The 19,356-nt window shown below is 28.9% G+C and overlaps 2 protein-coding genes and 1 long non-coding RNA gene across 3 annotated transcripts; 2 read left to right on the top strand and 1 right to left on the bottom strand.

Annotated features, from left to right (window-relative positions):
• Positions 1–11,582: 11,582 nt before the first annotated feature.
• On the top strand, positions 11,583–12,226 carry LOC126667122 (flowering-promoting factor 1-like protein 3). Its single transcript, XM_050360090.2, has one exon. It carries the CDS (start codon positions 11,670–11,672, stop codon positions 11,997–11,999), a length of 330 nt encoding a protein of 109 aa, XP_050216047.1. The 5' UTR covers positions 11,583–11,669; the 3' UTR covers positions 12,000–12,226.
• Positions 12,227–16,138: 3,912 nt separating this feature from the next.
• LOC126670184 (60S ribosomal protein L23) lies at positions 16,139–18,033 on the top strand. The gene is made up of 4 exons (XM_050363853.2): positions 16,139–16,243; positions 16,324–16,608; positions 17,591–17,632; positions 17,786–18,033. The coding sequence occupies exons 1-4, from the start codon at positions 16,231–16,233 to the stop codon at positions 17,866–17,868; spliced, it is 423 nt and encodes a 140-aa protein (XP_050219810.1). The 5' UTR covers positions 16,139–16,230; the 3' UTR covers positions 17,869–18,033.
• A 346-nt stretch (positions 18,034–18,379) lies between these two features.
• Positions 18,380–19,124, bottom strand: LOC126670185 (uncharacterized). The gene is made up of 2 exons (XR_007638680.1): positions 18,714–19,124; positions 18,380–18,607 (listed from the first exon to the last, which is right to left on the bottom strand). It is a non-coding gene; the product is annotated as an uncharacterized LOC126670185 (long non-coding RNA).
• Between the last annotated feature and the right edge of the window lie 232 nt (positions 19,125–19,356).

Below are 19,356 nucleotides of genomic sequence, written 5' to 3'. Positions count from 1 at the left end.
TTTACCTTCCAAAGTGCCAAATGAGTAGTGAAATTATGCGAGATAGGATTGAACTGAAAAAAAACAAATTTATTTGAGAAAACAACAATACAAGGTACGTAATAAGCAATGACTCAATCTTACAATTAAGAATAGAAGTAACAGAAGCAATATCCCTATAATCCATATTTAAACCAATAATAGAATTTTTTTGGAAATTGATTCGCAAAAATACAGAAATAAGTTCGAAACAACGAAGAATTCGGAGAAGGTTCCTCACGATTTCCAAGTTATTTTGAAGAAACGGAAAAGTGTCATCCGCAAACTGAAGTAAGGAGATAGATTCCTGAAAACCATCAATCAAAATGGCTTAAACCATACCCAACTATTTGGCTTTGTCCATAATGACTTTAAATCTTTCAGCTGCAATAACAAAGAGCATTGGCGATAATGGATATCTCTCTCGCCCCTTTCTCCATAAAAAAGAATTCTCAGTAGGATAACCATTAATTAAAACCGACATTTGAGAAGAATTCAAAATATTAGAAATGTCATTAAATTTCATCATAAGAAGAGTCTCCAAAATAAAAGGCCAAGAAACACTGTCGAAAACCTTCTGAAAATCCAACTTGATCAGCAAAGTAAGATCTCTACATCTCGAAGTAAGATGAATGATCTCTGAGGCTATCAAATGACACTCATAAATATTCCGACATTTAATAAAGCTGAACTAATTTTCCAAATAATATCATGCAAAAACGGTGCAAGCCTATTAGCAAGTATCTTGGAGAGAAAATTGAAAATACCGTTGATTAGGCTAATATGATGGAAATCCTTAATATTGTTTGCACCTTTCAATTTTGGAATCAGAATCAAAAAGACCGTATTCGGCCCTTTGGGGAAGTGATCCGAAGTTTCAAATGAAAATTCTGCAGCTGCCGATATACGTCTGTAAACATGAACTGCCAAGCACGCTTATAAAAGAACGGCTAATAATCACCCATGGCCACTGACTTTAGGGGTACCTTACGACAAACCCCCTGATCTAAAAAAACGATCAATAAACCCCCTGAATTTTGTGTCGGCGCTCGCTAAACTTTTTTTGGACGAAAATACCCCTGGCGCCGTCTTTTTTGGTCAACTGACATTTCAAAAAAAAAATCTGGCATGTCATCAAAAGACAAAAAAATTTAAAATACCCAAAACACCCTAAATTACCCACAACCCAAACCAACTCCAAACAACTCAAACCGAACCAAAGTCCAACCACCCGAACCAGCACCCTCCCCCTAATTCCGGTCGTCTTCTCAGGCGAGAAGACGAACAGTTCGTCTTCTCTGACTGAGAAGACGAACAGTTCGTCTTCTCAGACGAGAAGACGACCGATTTCGGTCATCCTCTCGCCTGAGAAGACGACCGGAATTGGGCGGGCGGGTGTTTGGGTGGTGTTGATGGTTGGGTTAATTATTTTGGTTAATCAAATTGTTAGCGGGTTGATTTGTTATTTTTTTGTCTTTTTCCAAATCAAATTAGGGGTATTTTGGGTGTTTAAAATTTTTAAGGTATTTTGCTGACATGGCAGCTGACGTGACGCCGTCAGTTTTTTTTGAAATATGACAGTTGACTGAAAAAGACTGCGCCAAGGGTATTTTCGTCATATTTGGGGTTTAGGGGGTTTAGGTGGCGCCGCCACAAAGATCAAGGGGTTTACTGATCGTTTTTTTTATCAGGGGGTTTGTCGTAAGGCATCCCTAAAGTAAGGGGCCGTAGGTGATTATTAGCCTAAAAGAACATATTAAACTCATCCGGACCCTGGGCTTTATTTTCATCGCAATGCATAACCACATAAGATAATGGCTTCTTTAAATAAGTACTCTACATGGCTATATTTAATTAGATTTTTACTGTTGACCAAAAAAAAGTTGATGACATATTTTTTAAGTTTCCAAATTGCACAAATAACTTTATGATATTTGAGAATTACTGTCAACTATAAAAAAGGAAGGAAATGGTTACAAGAATCAAAATTTCCTACAAAATCTCAAAGCATAAATATATAGCAATTAATATTTAATTTTTTTTAATAATTTTTAATTATAGTAACTGATAATTTGAATTATATACCATAAACGGTAAAAGGAAAACCAAAAAAATAAAATGATTAAAAAAATGAAAACAACTAGCATTTGAGAAACAAAAAAAATCCAGCAAAATAAGAAATTCAAATGTAATTCCCACATATAATGGCAAATACATGATTATTCAGATACATGATTCTTAAAAAACAAATAACAACTTTTTTAAACCAGCTGTAATTATTTTTTCAACAAAAAAACGATTTGATTTTTTTTATAAATAATAAAAATTTACTAATAGTTACATAATGGTTAACTAATATGAAAATTAACAAATTTTTTATTTTATAAATGCAGGAATGACAACATTGAAAGTTCTGATTTATTATGACGGAGTATGGAAGGAAGATCTTTATGTGGACATTGATTTTATTTTTCAGTTAACTAATAGCATACTACGAATCATTAAACAATATCAATTCGTTCTTACTAACTTAACATTAGGTTGAAAAATAAAGTTAGTATGAAATTAACATGTAGTTAACTAATAGTATGCTATTACTCTTTTAAAAAACATCAATTTGTTTCTAATAATTTAACATTTGATTGAAAAATAAAAGTTAACTTGCAGTAAACTAGTAGAATTGTTATCTATAAATTTACAACTTCAAAGGTTTCTTTATGTGGACATTGGGTTTACTTTCAGTTAACTAATAGAATACTACTACTCATTAAAAAATATCATGTTAACCAACAAACAATTACAGATACATAAAAAAAAAATTACATCAGAAAATTAAAGAGTATCATTGGAGGACAGCCAACGGGTTACTTAAGGTTAACCATCATTGTCAAATACAAGATTATTGGTGTAACATTAGTACACCATTGGTTAACCAAAAAAAATTAAGCCATAAAATTACAAATTAAAAACCGATGTTGCTTTGCGGATCTGATCCCCGATTCTGATTTGTTCATCATGGCGGCATGAGGTATTCCATCTGCACTTTTCTGGAAACGGACAGCGAAAAAAAAAAAACAAAGATGGCCGGTACGAACAAGGCGGCGCCGTGGCAGCGGCGGGCTTGAGACAAAATAGTGGCTGACGAGTAGGGTTTGCGTCGGAGAAGGGCTGAGAGAGATGAAGAGACGAACGACATATCTTCGGATCGGACGACGACAATCTTTTCGTCTTTTCAGACGGCGGTAATTGCAGAGGGTTTCTTGATTTTGATTTTGCTACTTTAAAGGTTTCTTAATTTTGCCATTGGGTTTGTTTTATAAAATGAGAAGATTTGGTTAATAGAGTAATGGAGAGAAATCTGGCAAAAATATATGGAAAATCTAAGATAAATGGAAACTTACAAATCAATTATGAAATGAGAAGATCATGGAAGGTTACCATTTTGGATAGTTGTATTTTACTAATTTAAAAAGTATCTTTGTGTAAAGTAAAATCATTAAATTCAAATTAAAAAAATTGATAATAGTATAATTTAAAATGGACTTTTGCTCTAGTAAAATTTAAAATAAAATGGTCTAAGCCAGTAATAGGGGTAATTTTCTCTAAGATAATTCATCCAACTTGAAGCTGAAATAAGACCAGCTGCTTGTGAAGAATTCACAGTTTTGAATGGTAAAGAATGAAGAGAAAATGAAACATGGCTACTGCTCTTATACATGTTACTGAAATAAGTATTTACCTTGTATAATCACTATAATTTTCTTATTTTTTTTCTATAAAAGTTCACTTAAATTGATTACTTATTGTTAGTAGTTATGATTTAAGTTCAAGTTTAAATTGATTAGTTTTAGATGTTATAATTTAATAATAATTTAAGTTCAATTTAAATTGATTAGTTTTATATGTTATAATTTAATAAAAAAATAAATATTTTATTTATTTAAAACTCATAAAACTTAAAAGTTCATGAATTTTAATAAAATTATATATTTATTTTTAATAATACTTCTAGAAATATAAAAAATAATATTAAAAAATTAAATATAATCTTAGAATCGTGATTTTTATAATAAAAAATCAAATAAATAACTTATATAAATTTAAAATTCATAAAAATATAAATTACTTTTAAAATAAATATACTCACAGATGTAATAAATTCAATAATTAAATATTAAATTAAACAAAATCAGAGAATAAAATTTAAAAAGTAAAAAAAATTGGAATTCATGAAACTATTATGTGAATGATAATTTTTAGGCTTATCCCCTTGAAAACCCCTCACCTTTTATCCCCAATTCGTTTTCACCCTCACGTTACAAAACCACCAAATATACCCAAATTACGACCTTTCACTTTCAATTGCACCCTCAAACATTAAATTGATCTCATTTCACTTGAAAGAATAGGTTTATTTTTGTTTTAAATAAAATATTAAGTCCTATTTTAAAATATATACTAAAATTTAAAGTATTGAATTGAACATTTTTTAAGTGAAAAGAGGTCAATTTAATGTTTGAGGGTACAATTGAAAGTGAAGGTCGTAATTTGGGTATATTTGGTGGTTTTACAACGTGAGGGTGCAAACGAATTGGGGGTAAAAGGTAGGGGGATTTTAAGGGGATAAGCCTAATTTTTATGATGAGTTACATGTATATCAGAAAAAATAAAATAAGAAATGGCAATAAACTATAAATCTGATGTGGAAAAATTCGATTAATCTCAAAGAAGATGAATGGGGAGTTAGAGAATCATCGCTATCCCATGTGGATATGAAGTATGGGATGAAAAATGTTTTTCTTTTGGTGCCATCTCACTTTTATTTTTTTCGTGATAATATATCTACACCAGCTGCCAAGAATTCCAATACATATTATTGCGTATGTAATCCAATTTTACTTGTTTATTTTAGAAATTTATAGAAGTTTCCTAGAAAAAGAATGGGCCATCTTTTGTGTTCTTTTTTCGATTTAAGAATAATTTTTTTCATGAATAGAAATATACTAAAAATTCTACCAGAAATAGCAAAAAACACCTAATTTAAGAACTTGAACAAAAAATAACATGTAGGAGTGCATTAAAGACTGCGACTCCGAAATAGAAAAAAAACGAACCAAAGCTCATAGAAATACAATTTTAATTTCTTAAAAAATCCATACTAAAATAAGAGAATATAACATTGTAACATCTATAAAAACAAAATCGCCCGAATAAAATTCCATTGAACAATAGCGTATATTTCTTTCATTATCTTCGGCGACTCTGAGATAGAAGAATATTTCATTCATTATTTTTAATTTTTTATATTTCTGCATTAATATTTATCATATACTTTAATTTTAATTTTTTTTATTTTTTTTGACTTTTTTTGGCTATTGATATTTTTCGTCAATTTTAATATCAACATAACATTAACATAATAATATCAACAACATTTAATAAACTGTATAATATTAATTTTTAAATCTTTTTATATTAATTTTTACTTTTTCAATATTGCTTTTATTTAATTTTTATTTTTTTACTTTGTTTCATACATAGTGTGGTCTTTTTTGTTAATGCTAAAATCAACTAAATATCAACACAAGATCAACATTATAATATTACAATAATTCAACATCATTATGTCTTCTTCACCAATGATAAAATCAATAAAATATCATACAATATCAACATTGTCACATTATAATAATTCAACATTATTATTTGTCTTCTTCCCCAATACTAACATATCAATATTATCTAGTCTTAATAATTTTTATTTTTTAGTTTATTTCACGGAAAATATTATCTTATATGTTAAAAATAAAAAAAGAATCAACTGATTATCAACAACACTGTAATATTATAATAATTCACCAATCAACCTTCATCAACAAATCATGTTGCAGAATAAAAAATATGCAGAAATACAACAAAACACAGTAAAAATACAGAAATAATAGATTTTCATTCCATAAAATCACAAAATTATTTTATATAACATGAAAAAAAGAGCTTTATACATGTTTAATGATGAAAAATTACTGTTATATAAAAAAATAAACAAAAAAAAAAATTACAAATCTGAAACGAAAAAAATGAAGAAGAAAAGAAATAATAAACTTCAGATATGATGAAATGACTTCGAGTGGCGAGATAAAGATGAAACGGCGGAGATAAAGCGGGAAAAACATATCTGAAAATGTCGATCTATTGACTTTTTTTTTTGCGAAAATCTATTGCATTAAAGGTGAATGAAGATGATGATGGAGAAGAAGAATAATAATAAGAAGAAGAGTGTGAGAATGTGACTTGAGAGAGAGAGAGGGAGAGAAAAAGAGAGAGAGAGAGAGAGAGAGAGAGAGAGAGAGAGAGAGAGAGAGAGAGAGAGAGAGAGAGAGAAATATGAGAAGAGAGAACATAATTATAATTAGACTTAAATGGCAATTTACCCCCTCAACTTATAAGTAATAGGCAGTTAACATATAAATTAATTTTATGGGCAAAATAGTCACGAATTTGGTAATTATGGGCAGTTAATCTAGTCATTTGGTAAATTATTTTACAAGTTGAGGGGACAAATTGTAAATTTAGGGAACAATTAGTTTACAAGTTAAGGGGGCAAATTGTCAAAATGGAGTTAATTGTCCATAATCAACAAATTCGTGACTAATTTGTCCATAAAGTTAATTTATATATTAATTGCTCATTGCTTACAAGTTGAGGGGGCAAATTGTCATTTAAGTCATTATAATTATGAGGGTTGATTTGAAAGGAGGGGTATATATGTGAACTGTATAAAAAATATAATTTGATCTGTGTACCGTATTTTAGAGATATAAAAATTGGACCCGTATAAAAATAAAAAATTGAAGAAAATTAGTTATTTGTGTGACAAACCCTTAATTTTTTTTAACTAAAATAAAATAATATAAAAATTTAATATCCGGAATGGACTATTTCCAATAGTATAGTTTACAAACCCATTAGATCTCCAAAAAAATTTCTTTCAAAAAAAAGGTAAAGAAAGAATAAATTTAAGCAAGAGGTAGTGCATTGGACAGCATTGAGAGAGATTGAATTAGATGGGAATAAATAGAGAAGAAGATGAAGATTATGTTCATATATGAATACTAGTGAAGTTGAAGTCTCCTTCAAAAGGACCATGTGATTACATATATTAGGGCAAAGTTTGAAACCAGAGGCCAGAGGGTGCTGGTTAAAGAAAGATTGTATCCTAAAGCCTTACAATATAAATCTATCAATCTTTTTATTTTGTTAGGTGTCACAATATTACACTCTCATTTTACGATTCTTTTATAGACATTCTATTGATTGATTGATTAATGATCAAAGGGTCATTTTGGTCATTAAAATTATGCGTTCGAGTCAATTAACTCAGACTTAATAACTTTAATTGATTAACAATAATATTATCTACTTTTAGATTAATTGACCTTTAAATTGGTCATCACCATGAAACACCACCATTTGTACAATTTGAAGATTAATTGGCCAAAACTAAAAAAACATTATTCTTGCTTGCAATTGAACAACTTCAATTCACAATAATAGCAGAAAAACTGGCTTCAAACATAAGACACTTATTCTAAATTAGGATCGACATGAAAAAAATTATATTGGAAAGCAAGTTTTTCAGATTTGTCGATCTAGTATATGAACTATTTATTTGACAAATTAAAAATTGAATTGTATACAAATTATATCAGTGTGGTGTTTCTAGCCGAAACTTTTTTTTTTATTATTTAAAATGAGAAAATATTTAACGTTAGTGAGAGTATTTAATCCCATGACCTTAGTGTTATGTTGCCTAGTGCACATACTATTTGAGTTATATAGATCATCAGTAAAAATTAAATATATAATTAGACCAACTAAAATACTAATTCTATAAAATACTGAGTCTCAAACTATGTTAGTTGACTTTCCATATACGTATGGTAAAGTATATAGATAAAATTTATCCACTTGAACAAGAGATGATATGTTTAGTAAATCTGCATCATTTATTACATGAATGAAAATAAATAAAAATAATATTAATTAATTTTTTAAATTTATACTATTCGTTTTACAATGAATGGTGTAAATTTACTGAATATGACTTCTCATGTTCAAGTGAATTTGAAAGAATTTTGATCATAACTATTATTTCATTAAGATTTAGTTAAATTTTGATCATAACTATTATTTCATTAAAATTTAGTTAAATAATTTTTCTTTATTTAAAAAAAAATCAAATAATAAAATTTTAATTATTTATGGACTAATTATAAATACAAAAAACTTATATTAATATTTTTGAGAAAAAATATTTTTTATTTTTAAAATTTCTTTATTGTTATGTAAAAAATATTTTTTTACTAACTTTATTAGTTGGGCATTCTATACTCTAAATTAAACATATTAGTACCAATATAAATGAAAATACATTAATTCTTTATTATGAAAAAACATATATATGAAATATAATAAAAATATGAATGATCGATTCGATTGATCAGTTCGATTTTTTTTTTTAAATTAAATGGTTTTTTTGAAGATTTATAAATGTGAATTAAGTAAATAAAAAATGACGTGTATTAGCCTTGATGCATGAAAATAAAATTGACAAATAAAATTATTAACTATTTCATAAAAAAATTAATAAAACTTTAATATTTTGAAATAGATATATTGGACTAATTCATAAAAATAACAAAAGATGGACTAAATTAAGGGATTACAGTAGCCTTTTCTTTTTGATTCTTTATCAATGTTACATACATGGGGTTTGTTTTAGAATCTTTTAAATTGTTAGGTCTGTTTTATACAGAAACATACTATAAAAATTAATTTGCCCATTACATCAAATGTTGGGTTCTTTTAGTAGTTTCTTAAAAAATAAAATCTTATGTTATGTGTGTAAGATGTTCGTTTAGATTTAGAAGTTTCACAAATCTCTTTAATTGATACGGGAGCTCAACTCGGGATTAAATTCAAGAGGTTTGAGCTCGATTGTGTTCAATTTTTTTTGAAACAATAACAAAAAAATACTCCCTCTCGAATAACTCGCAAATAGTTCAGTTCGTTTACATCCTATAAAGGTCAATAATAATTTAAGTGGCACAAATACAATATTTGGACATTAGAATTATAAATTTGATTCGTTTCCATTGTAATAAAAAAAAACATTTAACATATATTCCTTCCCTAGCAAAACTAAACCAACAAATAGAATTTGAGTAGTGTATCGCATACCATCAAACTCTTTCTTAATGCTTAATGATGCTATAGACGTGCGAATATGATGCATAATCTCTCTTTTGTTCTATAGAATTTTTTTCTTATAGCTACGTATATCTACTTAATTCGACATCATTTTATATACTCAAATTGATATTATACTTAAGGCTTAATGTCTTAAACAACTCCGAACTTTTATCCTCTTTTTCGTTTGATAATTACTTTTATCCTCTTTTCAATTCTATCCTGACGTTAAAAGTCAGTTAATTTCACTCCATTTTGCATTTTTTTTATTTCAAATGTACCCTGAAGCATAAAATTAATTTTTTCTATTTAACAAAAGTTTAAAAAATTCTCTAAATTGATTTTTTTTGCATTAGGTTAATTTTTTATATTTTTTGAAGAATTTTTTTGAACTGGTCAATTTTATATTTCAGGGTACAATTAAAATGAAAAAAGAATGCAAAATAGGAAATTTTTAATGTCAGAAGAGGATTGAAAAGGGGATGAAAGGTTGGAGGGTTCTAAGAAGGCTATACTTAATATTTGAACACTTAAGAGAAAAATAATAAAACTTCATGCTTATGTATTAGTCCTTCTATAGCTTTCATGTGTTAAAAGATAGGCTTAATCATTGAAAAATATTTTAATTTTTCAATTTTATTAATTATTTATAGTCTAAATTTTTAAAATTGTTCATTTTATTTTTAATTTTCATTTTCAATTGTAACCATTCTTTTAAATTGGAGGGGAAACAAAGTTCATACATGCTTTTATGTTTGAAATTCTAAAGAAAAAAAGACAAATTGAAAAAATATGAAAGATATTTCTAAATATTATATTTTAATTTGAACAAATAGTTACAAGATATTTGATAATTAAAAAATGGCAAGAAATGAGATAATTTAAAAATTCACACCATAAACTAAAAAAATTCAAAAAAATGAGATGTATTTGGATGATTAAAAAGCATAATTCTCTCATATAATAATTTAATTTTTTGAATAAATTAATTATTTAATATAATACATACTAGCTTATTATAGTTTAGATTTTTGAATGAATTGATTGAGAAGCCATAATAATAGTAATTCCTTTTTGTTTTGTAATTTTGTTATTCAAAACAAAAGTAAGATTCCCATAGAGGAGAAGATTAATTAAAAAGTCTTAGAAAAGGAAAACCAAGGATTCTCCTCAATCCGATTATGCCCACATTGAAATGATTGTACATGTGTCTCAAAGGGGTGATCATTCAATCGTTTCATTAACCAATTATTTAAATTAATGAAGATTCTTAAAATATAAAATTGAACCAATTAAATTAGGCACTAAATTTGAAGAAACCAATAAAAATATAAAAAGTAACTACAATAAAAGATTTTAACTGTGCGAAAAAATTAAACCTTTTTCGACATTTTGAAAAAAATATGTAATTCTTTTAAAAGTTACAGATACATCTCAATTGAGTTAATTTGTTGAAAATCTCTTACATTCTCAAAATTGATATGATATTTTCAAATTAATTTATCCTAATCATATGATATTCTAATTACTAAATTTTATATTAAAAAACTACAAATTCAATTGCACATAATTAAATTATTTTTAATAAAAAAAATTCCGACGAATTTATCAAATTGGGATAAATTTATAACATTTGAAGGTTTGAATAGATTTTTCAAAAGTTTTAAATGTTTAACTTTTTTGCACAAATAAACCTTATTAAAATAAAAACATAAAAAATATTCTGTTACTGAATTTCAAACTTTTAACTCATAACCATTAGTGAACAAACAAGTTTCATTAACCGAATCAAACCGGCTAAACTACCAAATTAATTATTCCGATTCATACTATTTAAATTGTATTTGAAAATTTCTTTTGATTCATAATATTTGTCACATTAGAATTTCTAAAAAACATTAATTGCTATTTTTAAATTTATTCCTAATAGAAAATAACTTAATAAAATTAAAAGAACTAGTCAAAAACATAAAATTAGTGGTAATTAATATTAAGATAATTTAGTAAAAATATATATACAAATCAAAATATGTTTATTAGTTTCTTAATCTATATGAATTAGCCAAATGCGACAAATATTATGAATCGGAGAAAATAACAAATTTTAACTAAATTAACTGAAATAAATCGGTCAATTCGGTTTTGGTTAAATTTTTTTTTATCACCCCAATCCCAAATCAACCCTCACCCTTTTTCTCCTCCATTTTTTTTAAATTAATCTCTTTCCCATGATTGGTCCCACGTAAGCTGTACCCACACCCAAACATCCCTCCATCTATATAACCATATACGACTCTTCTCCTCTATAAATACGTACCATCTCATCTTCCCTATCAATCCTCCCATACAAACTCCGATCACTTAGCTACTTATTTTCCGATAGGTTCATCAGAATTATAATGTCCGGCGTTTGGGTTTTCAAGAACGGAGTTGTCCGGCTAGTGGAGAATCCAGGAGCTGATTCTCTCGACGGAAGCAGACAAGCCCGCCGAAAAGTTCTTATTTTCACTCCAAGTAACGAAACTATAACTTCATATTCAGTTCTTGAACACAAACTGTATTCACTCGGTTGGGAACGGTATTATGACGATCCTGACCTTCTCCAATTCCATAAAAGATCCACCGTTCATCTCATCTCTCTCCCCAAAGATTTCAACAAGTTCAAATCCATGCACATGTTCGATATCGTCGTTAAAAATCGTAACATGTTCGAAGTCAGAGACATGTAATAATGGGTTTGTGCATGTGTATGTGTTTGTGAGTGTGTATTATATTTGATTATGGTATGAGAGTGTGTGTTTCTTTTGTGTGGGGAGATTAGGACAAATGCAGTTTAAGGGTTTGTTTTTAGGTTTGTTGATGATGAGTTACGTGACTTGGGATGTGTTATAGTCATTGTAAATTTATCACGGTTTCTTTTTGTGGGAAATGAAAAAATTCTGCTTCTTCTGTGTGATTTCTTGATTTTTTTCGATACTCTACTGTTATGTACTAAATTGTCAACAGTTGTGACTTTTGCTTACGTTAGCACGGATACTTCATTTATCAACACATCCCGTTCTGTAAACGTTTCGGAAATGTTTGGAACATGAAATTTACTTTTTATATAAAGAACTATAAAGTAACACTATTTTTCAGTGTCCATATCCAAATGTGTCCCAACGTTTAAGTTAAACTATTATCTTGTTAGAATATATCATTACGTTGATAAATAACTAAGATAGCGTTAGTTGTTTGACAAAAAGCAAATTCATGAGTATGAATTTTATGATATATGAAAGAGATGAGTATTTCTTATGTTTTTTGGGAAAGGAAAGGGATCACGTGAAGCTAAAACAATTTGGGTTTGGTGACAAACAAATAAATATGGTGATGTGATATCTTTAGAAGCAAGTGGACAAAGACTATCCAATTTGCATGGAACCACTGATCCTCATTGGCCCTCATCACTCACTCTTGCTATTGCCCCTCATCACTCACTCGGCACTCACTCTTGCTATACAATTTCTATCAATCCATGTTCTATTACAGTTTCTCTGGTAAACAATTGTTTGCTCAAGCAAGTTTATCCCTTGACTACTGATCTAGGAAGTACAGAAACTTCAATAAAGTTCCGTTTTCAAATTCAAAATCATTTCAAAAAACACAATAAGCTAAAACTCAAATGGTGTAAGCGCCGATAAGCAAACTGGTAGGTCGTGAAATTGATTCCTCACACAAGCGTTTCTCTCTTCATACTTATAAAAAAGAAAATTTCAAAAATTAAAAATTCTTGAAAACTCATACAAAACGTTTTGAGCTGTTTTGATAAATAATAAAAATATAATATTTATCAAAAAATCATAAAAAAATATATCTACAAATATAAAATGTAATCATTTATTCATAAAGTTTATTATTCACATTATCTATAATAATAATAATATATCTTATCTTTTTATTTTTTATTGAATTACATGATATTTTTAAAATTTAAAATATTAATTTCAGTTATATTTATGAAATTTGTAGATAACCTATTATTTATTATAAACTTAAGTATTGATAATTGTTATAAATATATGAATAAAATTTATTATATAAAATATTTACAATTTATAATTTTTGTTGATATAGAAATATATATATATATATATATATATATATATATATATATATATATATATATATATATATATATATATATATATATATATATATATGTGTGTGTGTGTGTGTATTTTTATTATTTACATATTTTTTTACATTTTATGTCCTTTATATTTTCTAAAAATATTATTTCTCCATGTCCGTGTTTACTGGGTATTTATGTGAGGGCCAATAATCTGATTTTACCCGAAATGGGAATTTTTTTTCCTAGACATGGAAAAGGACGGATTACATGGCTTAAAGGATATGTGATATTGGCTGCCCATTCCCCAAAAAGGGAGGAGATTTTATGATAATTCATAAGGGTGAAGATGGACCACTACTTCCAAAAACTCTCATCCTATATCACAACATGACACCACCATGATCTTATTGTTACCGATCTATCATCATCATCGGAGACTCGCAAGCGAGCTATGCGATCTTAAGTTACCGAACTACCTAGCTCGTCGGTCTATACACGACGCGTTACTCTTTCATACTTTTCCACATATGTTTTTAACTCAAAAATAATTAGAGCGGTCTCCAAATATTGAAGTCCTGGAATCTTTCTGATCATCAATATTTTGTAGGATATCGTCTATTACCAATCCCGTCGAAGCTTGGCTTGTAACACTTATAGCTACGTAACTAAATTTGATAAATATTTAAATGAATAGTATTTTATAGGATATCTCATCTTTTTATTTTGGGGCACATATGTTTAAAATATATATCCATATAAGTGCAATAAATAGTATTTTATAGAATTTGGGGGATCGATATTTATAAAATAATTTTCTAAATGAGTAGTATTTTGCTCTTGTTGAATAACACCTTTAAATTTTGTACATACATTAGGGAGAAAGAAGTCTCATATCGGCAATAAAAAATCATTACAAAATGAGCTTATAATGTAGGGTTTTGAGCCTATTCTTCTTAAATTTTCCAATTACATACTTATTTATGTAGAATCAAACTCTCGAATTGAAATCAAAACCCTACTACTGTACCACACACAGCCACTGATTGGCTATATTATGGTATGCAATTAGACGTAAATATCTTAAAAAGGAAATTAAATGCATGGAAATTTGAAACCCTTTTGACTGTAGCATGCATGAGTCGTGCACTCCAAACAACATGTGCTTAAATCGAAACCCTAATTGACTGCTGTGAATGAGCAAATAAAAAGCTGTACTGGACATTTATCTAATGTGGATAAGGCTCTTATCGGCATATGTCTAAATTGAATATAAAGCTAGCCATCGATCGAACAGGCAATAAGCCCCATTCCTTATTTGAATGGGCTAATCACCCTTTTCCGGTGACTAGTCAGTAGTTATGAGTTTCCATTTTCTTCTTCTTCTTCTTCCTATATGAGGTAATTTAGATAGCGAGTTGATATCTGATTTTATCCATTCAATATCCATTACAATAATGAGTCCAAAGAGATCCTATCCATTTAAGTATGGGGCAAGAGAGATCCTATTTTGTCTTCTCTTGAGTTTTGATTTTGATGTCCACACCCTTTGTCTTGTCAACTCCCATTTCTAAGCTTGCTACCATCTTTGATGTCCATACCATTATTGGCATATATGTGCTACTTTTTTTTAGCATAAAAGCGAATTATATACTTGGCATAATATTGACCCGTCTAATTCACTATTTATATGAATATTTAAAATATATTTACTTGTTACTTGTAGCAAAACTATAAATATAAGAGAAGAAGAGAGCAAAATATGAAATAAATATGACGAACTAGATTCATACAATTTTTTTTCATATGTAGGAGCAACAAAATCGTCAGGTTGCGGTAGATTTTTGCATCACTTTTTCTCTTTTTATGTGTATAAAGGACTTTTTTAATTTTGTTTTTCTTGATTTTTAGTTAAGTAAATAGTGTTATGTCTATAAATTGAAATGGTATGTAGGAAAGAAAAATAGTAAAATGAAAAATTAATATAAACCATGGTATAAAATTAAATTGTTTTTAAAAGGCCTAATGTCTTAAAAAAACTCCGACCTTTTAGCCCCTTTTCAATCATACCCTGACGTTGAAAATTTGTCAATTTTACCGTATTTTACATTTTTGTGTTTCAATTGTACCCTGAAAAATTAAATTAACGTCTTTTGCGTTTGGAAATTTGTTTAAAACATTCTCCATGTCTCGCATATATTAATTGTATATTTTTAAAATTTATTTAAATTTAGTTAAATTAATTAAGAATTTAAATTAATGTTAATTTGATTATGGTTTTTAGTTAGTTTTTAAAAATAAAGGACTTATTTGTACTTTTTTGAATAAAAAAGAATTTAATTTCATGTTTAGACTTAATTAATTGAATGATTTCATCATTTAAATAAAACAATTAACAAAAATTAAAAAATTGGGGTACAATTGAAAAAGAAAAATTTAAAAGTGGGTAAAATTGATAAATTTTTAACGTCGGGGTGGAATTGAAAAAAAGTTTAAAGGTGAGTGGTTTTTGAGTGATTAGGCCTTTTTAAAAATGTGAAATTTAGGTAAATTTCTCATTGAAAAAAGCCCAAGTTATCAGGCCAATGGGCCCTTATTGAAAGTGAGACTAAGTCTCCATCGAACACTGTTGAAATCCATCACCAAAGCCTACTCATAAAGAGGCTCAAGCCCAACCAGTAAATTTACTCTTGTACCATGAAGGCAAATAGCGACAAAGACCAGGGCAATATGGTAATTAATAGAAAAGTCCCTGAGCAAACAAAAAACCCTAAATCGGGAGATAAACCATGTATATAAATATTCCAAAACCCTAATTTCCGTTTCTTCGTCTTCTCTCAGCAGCCAAAATGTCGAAACGAGGTGAATTTCTCAACCAACTTAGCGAAATACATCACTGAAAATTAGGCTAACTTATGTGTTTTGTTTGTGATAATGTACAGGACGTGGAGGATCGGCGGGGAACAAGTTCAGGATGTCACTGGGTCTGCCAGTGGCGGCGACGGTGAATTGCGCCGACAATACCGGCGCTAAGAATCTGTACATCATCTCCGTGAAAGGAATCAAGGGACGATTAAACCGATTGCCGTCAGCTTGTGTGGGAGATATGGTAATGGCAACAGTTAAGAAAGGGAAACCGGATCTCAGGAAGAAAGTTATGCCTGCTGTTATTGTTCGACAGCGTAAACCTTGGCGCCGAAAGGACGGTGTCTTCATGTACTTCGAAGGTTATTTTCGTCATTTTCTTACTCTGTTATTTTGCTGTGTATTTATTTTTACTTTAGCTTTCGGGTTCTTTCGGGTTGAGTGGTTTGCTGATGTGTATACTGAGAGGTGACTAACTTAGATTAAGTTTAGGGGATTGTTAATTATTGAATGTATAGTTATATTTGTTTCGGTTCAATTTATTCTCGATTTTTTTGTAATCTTCTTTAGGATTTTAGTATTACTGTTTGGTTTATTTGCTGGCGATGTAGTGTTAAGGATGTTTTTGTTATGGTTCCTTTGCACGTCCCATAACCAGCAACATTAAACCTACAAACTTTACCCTATAGCCCAGATGGTAAATTTGTTATCATCTCTGTCGAGGTTGTGATACCTATTTTCGGTTTTGATTTAGGGCTGTCTAATTTTCTTGGCGTTCCCAAATTGCCTATTGGCAATGTGTTATTTGAATATGCTACTATTTATACACGTCCTTTTGCCAGAGATAAGTCATGTATCCTCCTATATATGTGGTAGGTAATACAGTTACATGTCTGGCAAAATAACTGTGTTCTTCGTTACAGATATGTAGAGCTTACAATGCTCATATCTGCTCCATTTGAACCCTACATTTTCTGCAATCTATTATTTTAATTTTAATTTATGTATTGTCTATGTTACGTCTGCTGTTAATGTAGTAATTATCTTTGTCAGTTTGGATTATGAATGTAGTTCAGTTTTTCAGCAATATCGTTTGTTTTCTTTAGGTTCGATGTTATTTTCATAATGTGTTTGACATGTCCTTCTGATTTTGAATCCAATCCTACATTTCCAACCTGTTTATAACAATATGTTGATTTTACGCTATTTTAGTTAGATGTTATTCCTTTTTTTGATATATTATGGACAGTTTATTTGATCTGTGAACTTTCCTGTTTGCTAGCTGATATTTCTATGGAATTCATTGTTCTAGCTTCTTAATCACAAATTACCTCACTCTTGCAGATAATGCTGGTGTTATTGTGAATCCCAAAGGAGAAATGAAAGGTATAGATCATGTGAATGATTATTTAAATTTTGGTTTATATCAATGTGACGCCCTTATTTTTCACGGTGCCTTTTTATAGGCTTGTATGTTTTAGATTAATTCTGAATTCTTTTCTTATTGTGGAAATAATGGCTTGCATTCTGTTGTTTTAGGTTCTGCGATAACTGGTCCAATTGGGAAGGAATGTGCTGATTTATGGCCAAGAATTGCTAGTGCAGCCAATGCCATAGTATAAGATTAATCTTCCTTTTGACCTCTTTGTTGGGAGCAGAATTTGTCACATTTTTACCTTGGTGTCTTTGAAACTTGTAGGAAGTTTTTTTTATTTGAAATTTTGAACAATTTTTGTTTGTGGAGTTTTAAGTTATGACATCATCTTGGTTCGTGTTTTTTGCATTAAGATACGCTTTCTAATTTTTATTAACCCGATTTTGTCTTTTCAAAATGTTTTTTTTTTCTTTCTGCATTTTTTCCATTTCAAGTAGGGGTGAGCATCTGTCGGTTCGGTTCGGTTCGGTTCTGAATCGACCAAAACCGACCGTGCCGAAGTTGTCAAAATTATAACCCGAACCGTTCTATTTTTCACCAAAGACCGAAATTTTTTTTGACCGAAATTTTCGGTCGGTTCGGTTTCGGTTTTTTAATTCGGTTTAGGCATTTTTCAACAGTCCTTTTTCAATCCAAAAATAAACTAAAGCCTTAAAGCTTTGAAGTATAACCTAGAAAATTAACAATTAGCAAATTAATAAAGAAACTCCAATTTTATTAAAAACAAACAAAAAATTCATATTATTATTTGATGAAGAACTTTACATATTATAAAACATCCATACATATTGAAATTACAATTAATAATACCCAAAAATTATTAAAAATAACATAAACAAATGAGTAAAAATCAATAAGTGATCCAGAAGAAGCAACAATAAAGCAAGGCTATCTCCAGCAACTTGATTTTGTTAAGATTTGTAGATCTGTCAAAGATAAAAAAAAAAGAATAAATTAAAACTTAAGAAGACGTTATAGCAATAATAAAACGAAGAAAGAAATGCAACCCTCTATTTTTTTAAGCAAACTTACAGATTCAAGAAGCAAAAATGGTACCTTTCTTGAATTACAACGTTAAAAGAGTGTTATACTAAAAGGTAGTGTAAAGAAATTAAAGAAATCGATTAAAAATATAGGGTTTGTATGATGAAAAAGAAGAAGAATATGAAAAGAGGAAGAGAGCGGCTGTGAATGAGAGAGATGAAAGAAAAGTGAGTTAGGGTTTCAAAATTATAAAGAGGATTATATATGACAATTAAACGACGTAGTTTTGAAGCCAATTTTTTGACAAAAATAGACAGACCCAAACCTGTATAAGCGTGGCTAATTTACCTAGAAATGATGCAGTTTTAATATATTCGGTGTTATCGGGTTTTCGGTTTTTTCGGTTTGGGACAGCTTCAAACCGAACCAAACACCGATCTCCATACTTTTCCATATCTAACACCGAACCAGACCGTTTTGACCGAAAAACCGGTTCGGTTCGGTCCGGTTTTTCGGTCTGGTTCGGTTTCTGCTCACCCCTAATTTCAAGTAACATCTAATTGAATTATGGCCACTGTAATAAATTTTTTTGTTCTATTATTTAAATTAACTAAATAATTAAAGTTTACTAATAACAATAGTTAAGAATCCTAATAAATTAAACAATATTACTACTTTATTTAGAGAAAAA

This window comes from Mercurialis annua, linkage group LG2, assembly GCF_937616625.2.
Source record: "Mercurialis annua linkage group LG2, ddMerAnnu1.2, whole genome shotgun sequence".
Classification (NCBI taxonomy): domain Eukaryota; kingdom Viridiplantae; phylum Streptophyta; class Magnoliopsida; order Malpighiales; family Euphorbiaceae; genus Mercurialis; species Mercurialis annua.
The sequence above is the reverse complement of the archived record's forward strand: the minus strand, read 5'-3'. Positions and strand labels throughout refer to the sequence as shown.

Bases quoted from the DNA above. Each gene is read 5' to 3' on its own strand.
- LOC126667122 (XM_050360090.2), top strand. From the start codon at position 11,670: ATGTCCGGCGTTTGGGTTTTCAAGAACGGAGTTGTCCGGCTAGTGGAG.
- LOC126670184 (XM_050363853.2), top strand. The intron at 16,609-17,590 runs GTTATTTTCGTC...TCACTCTTGCAG, and splicing joins TGTCTTCATGTACTTCGAAG to ATAATGCTGGTGTTATTGTG. The intron at 17,633-17,785 runs GTATAGATCATG...CTGTTGTTTTAG, and splicing joins TCCCAAAGGAGAAATGAAAG to GTTCTGCGATAACTGGTCCA.